Source organism: Bolinopsis microptera, chromosome 3 (assembly GCF_026151205.1).
Source record: "Bolinopsis microptera isolate Bmic1 chromosome 3, MBARI_Bmic_1.0, whole genome shotgun sequence".
Classification (NCBI taxonomy): domain Eukaryota; kingdom Metazoa; phylum Ctenophora; class Tentaculata; order Lobata; family Bolinopsidae; genus Bolinopsis; species Bolinopsis microptera.
In genome coordinates, this window is record NC_087074.1 from 11,662,298 (window position 1) to 11,675,880 (window position 13,583).

The 13,583-nt window shown below is 37.4% G+C and overlaps 2 protein-coding genes across 3 annotated transcripts in view; one reads left to right on the plus strand and one right to left on the minus strand.

Moving 5' to 3' along the window:
* The window catches only part of LOC134812803 (exportin-4-like), a 42,358-nt gene that overhangs the window by 7,342 nt on the left and 21,433 nt on the right, over positions 1-13,583 (minus strand). Inside the window, exons 13-19 of one of the 2 annotated variants that reach the window (XM_063820372.1) lie at positions 10,439-10,562; positions 1,991-2,114; positions 1,694-1,859; positions 1,381-1,532; positions 761-876; positions 475-567; positions 105-290 (exon numbers count right to left, since the gene is read on the minus strand). In XM_063820372.1, coding sequence (XP_063676442.1) covers positions 105-290; positions 475-567; positions 761-876; positions 1,381-1,532; positions 1,694-1,859; positions 1,991-2,114; positions 10,439-10,562 — 961 coding nt within the window. Of the gene's footprint in view, positions 1-104; positions 291-474; positions 568-760; positions 934-1,380; positions 1,533-1,693; positions 1,860-1,990; positions 2,115-10,438; positions 10,563-13,583 lie in introns of both variants that reach the window. The other variant, XM_063820371.1, reaches the window with a different exon arrangement.
* On the plus strand, positions 8,902-9,976 carry LOC134812370 (galanin receptor 2a-like). Its single transcript, XM_063819763.1, has one exon. It carries the CDS (start codon positions 8,902-8,904, stop codon positions 9,904-9,906), a length of 1,005 nt encoding a protein of 334 aa, XP_063675833.1. The 3' UTR covers positions 9,907-9,976.

The window sequence follows — 13,583 nt, forward strand, 5'->3', positions numbered from 1 at the left end:
AAATCAAAATAAGGGTAATTATGTACATTATTATATGTACAATTATGTATATTTGAAGTCAAGAATAACAATTTTCTAGATTTGAATCAAGAAATGCTTCTTACCGACATCAATGTGAGGCACGATAATATCAAGTCCAACCAAAACAAGTCTACTAGAAGTCTCATCATAGCTGTCAGGCTCGTCGAAGTTGAAGAAGTCCTTGGAACAGAGATGGGAGAGTAGCTCCAGACAGAGCAGGATGTTATCGTACCGGTCATCTTCAACACCTATTGTCAGGGACTGTCGTGCTGAGCGGATGGGTTTGGTAAGGATAAAACCACTAATAATGTGGGCGTTTATTTATGAACTTTAAACTACCGATATTCTAAAATCTGTCAGGGTGCCAATTAGATATGTTGGAGTTTCGATTTAAAGCTAATTTTGGCACATGTTTCAAAATTTTGGTAAGATAATTAGCGTAAATAAACTTACAAGCAGCAGAATCAGAGTAACATTTGAGAACCTTGTAGCAGGTATCGTATAGTCGATGAGTCTGTGTTTTATCTATTTGTAAAATGCCGCTATCTGAAAGTCATAAATGATAAATAATAAACATACGGATATCAATCAAATCATCTAAATAAATATTCGCATAAAATCAAAACGTCTAAAGTAACGTTTAAACATAAAAACAGAGTACGTCTAAATTTAAATCATTCGATGACTTGTATTCAGTGACATATTGACAAAACATACAACAGAATAGAGATGTTCTAACCTGCAATAGCACAGAAAAGTTCGAGAATAGACCGGGTAATAGGCTGGATGTGTTGAGATATCTTCATGAGGTTAATGGACCCCTCCAAGATGGGAATAACAGTGTTGAACACAACGCTGAAGAGACATTCTGTTGGTTCTATCTCACTCTTTTTATCCACTTCTAGTATTATTCTGCAAGGGCAGGGTAGCCCTCGTCAAAGTATTTGTACAGAAATCAGAATACTTGAGAGGGGTCCGGACTCTACGGCGTAAGACTCTACGGCGTAAGACTCTACGGCGGGTTAGAGTTAGGGTTAGGGTTAGGGCTAGGGTTAGGGTTAGGGTTATGGTCAGGGTTAGGGTTAGAGTCTCACGCCGTAGAGTCCCGGACCCACTTGAAAGTGTATTTTTCAAGTATTTACGTTTGGTGTAAAGTGTAATATAAGGGAAAGCATCTTGTAGAGATAAAGCTAAGAATTGTTCTGTACCAAAAACCAAGAAACAATGAATTTGACATTGATTTGGACATCAAATGCAATGTCAGATTATTCAGCGCGAGCGGCAGCTAACGTATAGTTATTATTTCCCTAAAAATTCTTCAAATTCCATCTAATCAGTAGAAAGGAACATTGTACTTACTCAACAATCTTGTTGACTATGCCAGCAGCAATACCGTGGAACGTATCCAGAGCTGTGAGCACTTGCTGGGTCAAAACGGGGGAGCCAGGAACCTCCGCTATTTCGGTGCTGAACAATATTTTCACCGTGCTATCCCTGATTGGGCCAAATACCTGGTGGTACAAATGAGTGAGGGAAGAGGAACAATGTACTGCAAAACCCCGATTAAACTCGCCCCAATTTCCTACAAACCCCGATATACCGCGGCCATTTCCTTTCCCTAAACCGTAGGGCTGAACATAATATATAATCTACTCCGCGTTCCTACACGTACCCTGTCCATGAACTGTTGATGTTCCCCGGAGGGAAGGTGAGACATGATGATAGTTAGAGCGGCTGAGAACATCCTGTTAGCTTTAGAGGAGGGTAGAACTAACACTCCCGTCGTGTACCGACCAACTAGCTTCTGGAAATTATCATCCTTCATCAGTACCAACGATCTGGAACGAGATATGTCATGATGACATATTGCGATTAGATTTTATAAGTTAAACATGTAGATGTTTAACTTATAAGAGATTTGAACAAGCCAAAAAGAGCTCCAACTAAAGATCAACGTACATGAACCTACATTCTTGAGTTTTTAGAGCAGGATTGGAGCAGAGACATGCAGTCTTCAACAGTGCTCTGTTCTCCGGAGTAGTAGACCAGTCCTGATATTATCTTCTCCACTAGGAACCCTACCAACCACCCACCTGGTCAAATATATGTGGTAATATGTGGTAATTTGTGGTAATATGTGGTAATATGTGGTACTATTTGGTAATATGTGGTCATATGTGGTAATATGTGGTAATATCAGAAATATATATTTCTATAAACCACAGCTAGTTCCTTGATAAACCCTATTTTGTACACGTTGGTTATTTTAATAGAAGGTTCAAGAAGTTTGCGATAAAGATAGTTAAAAAGAGCTGGAATCAATCCTCTTCTTAATGCGATTTCCATTTCCATTACGATTAAATAGCAACCACCGCAACATGTTAGCATGGTGGTGACGGGTGCTTAACCCATTACAACCCACTTTGGCTGGTAGTTGGTACTGGTAATGATGTGGACTAGGATGTAACCTGTAGCGCAGTTAATATTGTATTGTATGTATACATTTTATTTTAGTCTTGAACATTTAAAGAAAGTGCCGATAATAGAATTGTGTGTATTCTTCTTTATTCCTAAAATCACTGTTTAATTCCTGATGTATCATTTCACATTTGTAATTTCGAATCGACAAGAAACAGTAAATATTAAAAACTGTATCCACCAAATTGAAGTTAAGAATAATAAAGTAATGAACGCTTTTAGATTTTATATTAATTCATACATATAAATAGCTTTCCTTACACGTGGGAGTGCTCTTCCCGGCAATATGTTCATCTCCTACCAGGAGAACAATAACTGATAATTTACCTCACCAAAAAAGGCACTGTACGAGTAACGACCAGACAGTGTACAAGAACTCGCAGCTACACTTATACAGTTGTACATGAAGTTACAACTTACAATGTCATTACTTATCTGTTTGTAGCTGGTAATAGTCTGTAAGTTCAATATTATGTTAGGATGCAATGAAACTATCGGACTACCATGAATGGGACTTGCCAACCCATGGCAACATTTAAATATATTGACTCTGTTACATTGCTTGTGTTAATATAAAACTCCGTAACAACCTAAACTGATATCTATCTCTTATAACCACAGCTATATCTCAGTCAATTAGTTCGTTTAGATTGTGTTCTAGCATATTCGTGTTTCTAAATATCAATTTGGAATTTATATCTTATTTTGGTGTTCGTTTTACCTGACATCATAATATTATTATCCAGAAGGCTGGTTCTGAGTTCAGATAACATTACTTATTGTTTTTCATTGCAATATTCCTGTATAGTAAATGACTACTGATAACACCACCCCTAAGCAGAAACTTTACGTAAGCTGCTAATACTGCTTATAAAACCTTACATACACTGACACAGTGTTTATTATAAACCATTACGAGTCACGACAATATACTTATCCCATTATCAATAGCTATAATATGTAGAAGTACATAAAATGCCCAATTAGCGCGTCAACTCTGAGACCGCACCATGTAGTTCTTGTTGTTATAGTCATCCTAGCTAACACAACCTCCCTCATCTACACCTGTGTCTTGACTAAAGACAGTCCTAATACTAATTTTAGACAAGCCAACCTAACCATTTTAGCTATATCTCTTGGTATGATTGTGTGCTACTGCTGGCTTCCCTTCAAGATTATCCAGATCTATTTTCTCAAGCCAACAAATAGTGACCAAGTACCACAATATCAGAATTATGCATACTATTGGTATCTTATTATTGTTCTACCCACTTAGGAGACTAGTTTTACACTTGCTGCCGATGTTATTGGTTTCATTAGTCGCAACTTGAGAGACCATATTTTAATCATTATCAATAAAAGATGAACATTCTTAGTCGAGATGAGCGTATACTATTTTCAGTTTTTTTAATAATGCTCTTGGCTTCAGTATGTATATTGATAAGCTTTTGACTTTTCTAGTGGAATTATGCATTAAACTCCAAATTAATTTATTCGCATCTACCAGATAAGCTCATTAAGCTGAAGTTTATTTTCGCTATTATACAACTCTTTCAAAGTATTTTATAACATTTTTCGTTGCTCCATATGATAATTTAGCATACAAAATAAGTATAACTCTCAACGCCTTCCCTCGCCCGCTCCTTTTCAAGGAAATGTACATCACCTCCCAACCCACGTCAGACTAACGACGTTTTTACAATTAAATGCCCCGGAGAATCGTTTATATACAATAAATCGAGCAATGATATGTTAAAACAAAAACTAGGTCGATTTTAATATAATTGGATTTTCTATCACAGTATACAAGCCCCAATGGTGTACGTTATTCGAGAAGCAACAGTTCCTGGTCATTGATTTTATTAGATGATAATTACACATCGACAATAAATGGATCAGTCATTAGTTTATCTGAAAAGAATTAGTTTGTTCGACCAGAATGCTTTTATGATCGTTGGCATCGGAAGAGAAGTGGTTAATTTGTATTGAATGGGTGCCTGGAGGTCACCGGTTTTAAGTTTCTCCATTCTAATTTTGCATTATTATTAAATTACTATGTTTCAAAGTATTTTATAACATTTTTCGTTGCTCCATATGATAATTTAGCATACAAAATAAGTATAACTCTCAACGCCTTCCCTCGCCCGCTCCTTTTCAAGGAAATGTACATCACCTCCCAACCCACGTCAGACTAACGACGTTTTTACAATTAAATGCCCCGGAGAATCGTTTATATACAATAAATCGAGCAATGATATGTTCAAACAAAAACTAGGTCGATTTTAATATAATTGGATTTTCTATCACAGTATACAAGCCCCAATGGTGTACGTTATTCGAGAAGCAACAGTTCCTGGTCATTGATTTTATTGGATGATAATTACACATCGACAATAAATGGATCAGTCATTAGTTTATCTGAAAAGAATTAGTTTGTTCGACCAGAATGCTTTTATGATCGTTGGCATCGGAAGAGAAGTGGTTAATTTGTATTGAATGGGTGCCTGGAGGTCACCGGTTTTAAGTTTCTCCATTCTAATTTTGCATTATTATTAAATTACTATGTTTTCTTTATTTTACATTGACTTTAAGGTGCATGCCAGCATATTTTCGGACGGCCACGGGTCAATTGCAATAAAATATGGTTTCGTCACTTTAGAACTCTGTATAAAATTTCACTGTGGTACAACGCTATTTAATATTTTAAGGTCAGTAAAATCGTATTATGATATATTGAAAGACTTTCCATCTACTTGGTGGTTAACTAAAGCTCACAGTTTACAAGTTACTTACATTTTCATCTATTCAGTACAGGGCTAACATGGTTAATGAAACCTACTATGAAGCGTTCACGGTTGCAGAGAGCATCTGCTTTATCACCTACTTCACATTGGTAGTGATACTTGGAGGTATCGGCAACCTGTTTGTTATCTACGCTAGCAGATGCTATTCCTCCTTCGACTTGGACAGAGTTACAATACTGTTTGTTCAGCATCTAGCCATCGCTGATTGCTCAAAGATCCTCTTCATGACGATACCAATGCTAACGAATCATCTCTACTACATGACCCACCCAAATAATTCCCAATGGTACCTTCCTTACTCAGTTGCTAAATTATCATATTTCGTGCTAGCATTTGCTAATCACTCAGTCGGTTTCTTCATTTTGGCGGTATCTTTGCACCGTTTGGCTCGCTGTTTGGCCCCCACTAGACTTCACCAATCTGGGAATAGAGGAGCGAAGATATTTATGGCACTACTTTGGCTTATTTCAGTCCTTCTCTCTTCAGTCGTATGGTTTTTGCCGACTCGCTACAAGATGCGCATTGCCATCTGCGCGATGGACAATACAGTAAAACTTTCTCCCCTTCTTAAAGCTCTAGCGGAGTACTCCAACCTCCCTCTGATGGCCCTTCTTGTTGTGATAGTCATCCTAGCTAACACAACCTCACTCATCTACACCTGTGTCTTGACTAAAGACAGTCCTAACACTAATTTTAGACAAGCCAACCTAACCATTTTAGCTATATCTCTTGGTATGATTGTGTGTTACTGCTGGCTTCCCTTCAAGATTGTCCAGATCTATTTTCTCAAGCCAACAAATAGTGACCAAATTAGTGACCAAATACCAAAATATCAGAATTATGCAGTGCCGTTAACCACAGTTAGTTCCTTGATAAATCCCATATTGTACACGGTCGTTAACAGAGGGTTCAAGAAGTTCGCGTTCAAAGTAGCGAGGAGGGGATTAGGAAGGGTTACTGGGCAAGATACGATAAACCGGTCATCTTTTGGAGAGAGTTCTGCTGTGAGGAGAAATAGATGTGAACCCGATATCTGATGGTACACAAGCTTTATCTAGTTCTACAGGCTGTGCAATAATGGGATATTGCTGTTAAAATATATTATTCTTTGTCAGCTTAGCGATTGTGATTAAGGTATACTGCTGTAAATTTATAAAATTCTTTAGTAGTATCTATTACGTTTAATGTCAGGTATATGAAATTGAATAGTTCTATAGTTTTATTGACTTTGTAATGGCAGGATTGCCGATCTTACTAATACTATTCGATAATAACTCTTTCCAAATTTTGATATTCGATATAAGCGTTAGTTTGCAATCCGACAAAGAGCAGTATTCTTAAATACTTTTTTACAGAGGGTAACAAATGTTAATCTACCCTGCATTGCAGATTATTGGTTGATTAATACATTTCAGTCAAAACGTCACGTCACATAAATTGGTTCGAATAAAGCGTTGAAAATCGAACCTTGAAATCATAGAAATTGGGAAGATTATAGGTACACCTTGGCAAAATGATGTAATATTGAAATGATTTAAACAAGCAAGTGTTTGCTTGAGAATACATGTTTACAACATGTTGATTGATTGAATAAACTGTTTCTACAACCCCTGACCGGACAATGATTGTACATTTAAAAGTCGGACAATTCATCGATGATAAACTAAAAACCAATACCCCGGGAATCTTCGGTCTTTAAAAAATTGAAACTAACTGTCTGGAAAAATTAAATTTAACAAGAATTGCGCCCGTTGTTTCGTTTTGGCGGACGCTAGATTTCCGTTCACTATAACTATAAATATAATCTCCAATCAGCTCACTTCATAATAATAATATTGATACACATCAGTACACTATACTACACATGCCACGTACAAATTAGGCTTATAACCTAATACTATACATTGCACAGTATTGTATCACGTTGTGACCCCCACGGTCGTTTCGCGGCGGGTCATACAACGTATGACAAGCACAGTATACATTAAAATACACTCGCGCCGCGCATTCATTGACAGGCTACCTATATACATCACATCTCCGCAAGCAATACTCGCGCGCTGCACTGCGCGCTAGTTGTCATGGTAACGAACGGAAGGACACACGACATATTTAAACCCACCTATCTCGTTCTCCAAAATCCACGTTTTTCTGCAAAAACCTCCATTCGTAACCTTTCACTATTGCCTTTTTACAAAAGGGTGAACGGAAAAAATATTGTCGCAATAGTTAAAAGATAGTAAATTATATATGTCAACACTCAACACTGCACAGTTGTGGACCTTCGATGTCTCTTATTAGGCTCATCTCGTGTTTTCTTGTATTTTCTGTTTCATATCTTTAAAACATTGCTTTTGTTGCCCTTGCTGTTTGATATGTCAACCTGCTGACAGATACACAGTCTTGTGCTTGTAGGGCAATCGCAAACTCCAAGATTTAGAATGGATATTTTGGACATCAGTCAACACTAGATCTTAATAGTGCAGTGCTTCCTGGCGTGCGCTCTATGCCCATTGCGCTTACCCCCATTCTTGGCTTCTTCAAGTTGCTCAAAAACCTCTTAAAAACTTCAATATATAATTTCTCAATTCCATTGCCCTTCAAAGGGCATTTAGTTAACAGCTTTGTACTATCACCATGTGACCCTCGTGTGATCCCGTGGTACCATTATATCTATTATATCACTACAATTAACCTATTATTGAACACCACGAGAAATAGCAGCACAAAAGAATTCGAACTTCCACATACAATCCTTGGTTTGTACTTGTATAACGTTAGTCCTTTGCAGCTGTTGCTTCAGCTCCCATTGCATTACTTTAACATCTTACTCCATTACATTGCATCAGTCTCACGTAAAAAAAGAGGTTTCTTACTGTACGTATACTGCCTTGGTTTCTTACTAATACTAATTCAACACTCAAATAACGTCAGAGTAGACAAAAGTTGAAGCTGATCGAAAAGGAGCCGTAAGTCGTTAGTCTCTATAGACGCTATCTTGATGTTTGTTACTGTGGAGTGTGGGTACTGAGTCATAGTGCAGCACGAAATATTAACAATAGTAAGAGCGAGCAGCTGTGTTGTACATGGTAAGAGCTGCTTGATAACGGCTAACCTCTAGTCGTTCCTCTATTTTGGCGTCGCCCTTGGTAGATTTCTTTGATATTTTCTTTGGTTTATAGAGGTTTTAGCCATTAGAAATTATGTCATTATTTTGTTACTTTGTTATCAAAGTTTAATAACATTGCTGTTATTCCAACTCCTTTAATTTAATTCCAATTTGTTATACAGGATGCAGTAACGGATGGTTCTTCCGTCAGTCTGTTTGTGAGTCAATTAGCTGGTTTTAAAAATGTAAAGAAATTGACCCAAGATTAAGGAAACAAAATATCGCTAATTTTTAGTAAACATATATGTACCCCCCTCCCTCCTGAAAATCAGGTCTTTAGGGCAACTGTTTATTAAGAGTATTATTCTTATGTGAACTATTAGCATTCTGACGGTTAAATTAAAGTCTGTTTACACGGTTTTCAACTTGTATTTCTACTGATAAGCCGACAAGAAGTTAACCTTTTTCTCAATTCAGTACAGGGCTAACATGGTTAATGAAACCTACTATGAAGCGTTCACGGTTGCAGAGAGCATCAGCTTCATCACCTACTTCACATTGGTAGTGATACTTGGAGGTATCGGCAACCTCTTTGTTATCTACGCTAGCAGATGCTATTCCTCCTTCGACTTGGACAGAGTTACAATACTGTTTGTTCAGCATCTAGCCATCGCTGATTGCTCAAAGATCCTCTTCATGACGATACCAATGCTAACAAATCATCTCTACTACATGACCCACCCGGATAATTCCCAATGGTACCTTCCTTACTCAGTTGCTAAATTATCATATTTCCTGCTAGCATTTGCTAATAACTCAGTCGGTTTCTTCATTATGGCGGTATCCTTGCACCGTTTGGCTCGCTGCTTATCCCCTACCCGACTTCAACAATCTGGAATTAAAAATGCGAGGTTGATAATGGGACTGCTTTGGTTCTTAGGACTTCTTTTCGCATCTGCTGTATTGTTCCTACCAACCTCATACCAAATGTATTACACACTCTGTACATTAGACATAACAGTACAACTATCCTCATTTCTCAACGTTTTTGCTGAGTACACGAACTATCCCCTGATGGCACTTATATTCCTCGTTGTTATTCTGGCGAACGCGACATCATTAATATACACCTTCATCCTAACTAAGGACAGCCCTAATGTTAATTTTAGACAAGCAAACCTGACGATCCTAGCCATATCTCTTGGAATGATTGTGTGTTACTGCTGGCTTCCGTACCAGATGATCTTTATCTACTACTTCTCTAAAGTTGGTGACTACTCCCCGAGTAACATCCAGAAGTATGCAGTGCCGTTAACCACAGCTAGTTCCTTGGTAAATCCTATATTGTACACGGTCGTTAACAGAGGGTTCAAGAAGTTCGTGATAAAAGTGATACGGCGGGGGTTAGGAAGGGTTACTCGACAAGATTCAACAACCAGAGCATCTTTTGTAAGTAGTGCAGTTGGTTCTGGTACTAAGGAGAGGCAGATATAAAATGTGAACGTTGGATCGAAGAACATAGCATGGACTATTTATTTATTATTCAATCATGAAACATAATTTTATTCGAGATATTTAGACTTTTAGAGTATGGTTAGCCCCCATGGACATTGGACATGAGTGGTTAAAATCTGAACTGAGAATATTCCTATATTTACAGGATATCCAGTAAAACTGGATAAGGCGGACTCTAAACCCTGATTGGCTAAAGAGTTTGAGAATCTACCTACCTTATAGTTAAATAATTATTAATTGGATCAATTTTCAGCATAAGTTTTGGTCTTTCCAATTTATAAAACGTTATTGTTCTTAATTAAACCGCAAATTTTAATTTTGATACACTGAATAATACTACTATAGAAAATGAATAATTCTTAATGTATAAGATATTGATAATAACCAATGCAGCTAAGATATAGATTGTGGAATAAGTTACATTTCCCCCGGGATAAAACCTGCGATTGTACGTAAAATGAGTAGTTTTCCAGATCTAAAATATTTAAATGAAAAAAAAATGGGTACTAACCAATAGAGGAGTCCACCCCGAAAGTAGTGACCACTGAAGTAGGAATGAACTGGTAGTCCCGCTCATTAGGCATGTGATAACTGGACATGATCCGGGTCAGGGACCACATCAGACTGCTAAACACCTAGAATGTGAGTAGTTACAATTAATTATTAAATAGTAGATGATTAGGACTTACACACGTGATCAAAGTTTTGCTTGCATCACAATATGAGAATCATACTGGGACAGAGATTGGGACAATATGATTTTGCAATTTTATTCGGAATTTTGACTCCCAGTACCTCAATTTGGTTCCATACCATCATCAATTAACTGACTAATTGGTTTCTGGGAAAAAATTTCATCCAATCTGTCAAATTTGTGTTCAGAAAATTTCATATTTGAAAATGGGACAGACTTTTTAAAATACAACTTTTCGTTTTGTTAAGCTTTCTGCTGTGGGCTTCCTCCGACCGAAATCAAACTTCCAGCAACTCAATCGTGTCATATGCCATCTATAATAGTTGACCGACTAATTGGTTGTGGGTGAGAAATTCAATAAAAACTGTAAAATGTCGGTCCTGGAAATTTCATCTTCAAAAACTGAAAATGGGACAGAGATTGGGACAATATGATTTTGCAATTTTATTCGGGATTTTGACTCCCAGTACCTCAATTTGGTTCCATACCATCATCAATTAACTGACTAATTGGTTTCTGGGCAAAAATTTCATCCAATCTGTCAAATTTGTGTTCAGAAAATTTCATATTTGAAAATGGGACAGACTTTTTAAAATACAACTTTTCGTTTTGTTAAGCTTTCTGCTGTGGGCTTCCTCCGACCGAAATCAAACTTCCAGCAACTCAATCGTGTAATATGCCATCTGTAATTGACCGACTAATTGGTTGTGGGTGAGAAATTCAATCAAAACTGTAAAATTTCGGTCCTGGAAATTTCATCTTCAAAAACTGAAAATGGAACAGAGATTGGGACAATATGATTTTGCAATTTTATTCGGGATTTTGACTCCCAGTACCTCAATTTGGTTCCATACCATCATCAATTAACTGACTAATTGGTTTCTGGGCAAAAATTTCATCCAATCTGTCAAATTTGTGTTCAGAAAATTTCATATTTGAAAATGGGACAGACTTTTTAAAATACAACTTTTTGTTTTGTTAAGCTTTCTGCTGTGGGCTTCCTCCGACCGAAATCAAACTTCCAGCAACTCAATCGTGTCATATCCCATCTATAGTTGACCGACTAATTGGTTGTGGGTGAGAAATTCAATCAAAACTGTAAAATTTCGGTCCTGGAAATTTCATCTTCAAAAACTGAAAATGGGACAGACATTGGGACAATATGATTTTGCAATTTTATTCGGGATTTTGACTCCCAGTACCTCAATTTGGTTCCATACCATCATCAATTAACTGACTAATTGGTTTCTGGGCAAAAATTTCATCCAATCTGTTAAATTTGTGTTCAGAAAATTTCATAGTTTTAATACTTTAAACACTACTATATATAGTAGTGTTTAAAGTATTAAAACTATTTGTTATATATAACAAATAATTTGAGGTTTTTACTGCGTTTTAAACGACGACCAACAGCTTTTAGTGGGTTTATCAAGTACTTTTCAGCACTTACCACTATATTTATTTGGTTTGAGTTAAAGTAGAGAGGTCTCAAATCCTTTACAGCAATGGTTATCACTGATGTCTATGACAAGATGAAAAAGGAGTTAGAAACGTTAAACGACAGTTTAAAAGGTAAGAAGAAGTTGGATACTATAATTGCAGATTCCTTAGACTTACCCACAGGGAATAACAAGCCGGATATGTTTGAAGTTATAAAGGAACTATACAGTTTCAGTAAGAGGGCCGTGTCACTACTGAAGACCAAGTCTATACTAGACACACCTGCACCACAGGAAGGGACAGCTACCGAGGCACTGGATATAGTGAGAAAGGAGCTAGCACAATTTAGACAAATTCTCATTGAGCACAATAAAGGTATTATACCTGAGATTAAGACCAATCTCGGACCCAGTGAGACTCATACTTTAACTCTGGAAGGGCAGAATGAGGCAGATAAGATAACAGAAGAACTCTGGTCCTCAAAGGTGAAGAAACATGTTGCATCAATACTGCCCAGCATCCCTATTAAGGGGGTCTCAGGTGTCAAAGAAGGCACAGCAAGGTTAATATTCAAGAACAAGGAACTTATGGAGAAAGCTAAAGATGCTCTTAGTGTGGACTACAAAGTGTCTGCAAAATCCCACACCGTGACAATGCTTGAACCTAAGCTTACTATGTATGATCTCAAGGGAGATTTTGAGTCATCTGAAGAATTGCGCCAGAGCATCCTTGATAAGAACAGTTCCATTAAGAGTTTAGTTGAAGATGAGAACAACACTTTCAAGGTTATTTTCCTGGAGAAAAACAAGACCTGGGCATGCCGACAAGTGTCAGTGAAAATCAGGCAGTCTACAAGGGAGTCAGGTGACTTTGTACACGCTGATCTTGGACAGTATAAAGTTAAGGATAGGTATCATGTAATCCAGTGCTTTGACTGTCAGAGCTTCGGACACATGAGTGGCAGTGATTACTGTAAGTGTAAGAAGTATAATGCCGACCCAGTGTGCTTCTACTGTGAAGGTGCCCACAAATCGAAAGATTGTGAGAAGAAAACGGCGGGCCAAAGATCTAGTATCAAGTGTACGAACTGTAGCAACAGTAAAGACAAGAATGTCAAAGATAAATGCAAGACACATTCTGCAGCTGACAGATTATGCCCATCTTATGTGAGAGAGCAGAGTTATATCATGGCCAGAACGAGCGGATGTGAAACATCAAAAAACTCTTATCTCCAGTGGGCAAAGATTCGACAAAGAGAGCTTGGGATAAACTAGTCTTGGCCACGTTTAATGTTAATCGTCTAGTGAACAAGACAGTAGAGGTTCTTGAGCATCTAACTGATGAGGGGGTTGATATCTGTTTTCTTCAGGAGACTTTTCTTAAGGAAGCAGATACCGCAAAGCTACAAGAGATACGAGATTATGGTTGGGGTATTTTTATCCAACCCAAGGAAGCATCGTAGTGGTGGAGGAATAGGTATGATTTTCAATAAGAACCTTAAGTTGAAAAGCAACGGTAGAGT

Bases quoted from the DNA above. Each gene is read 5' to 3' on its own strand.
- LOC134812370 (XM_063819763.1), top strand. From the start codon at position 8,902: ATGGTTAATGAAACCTACTATGAAGCGTTCACGGTTGCAGAGAGCATC.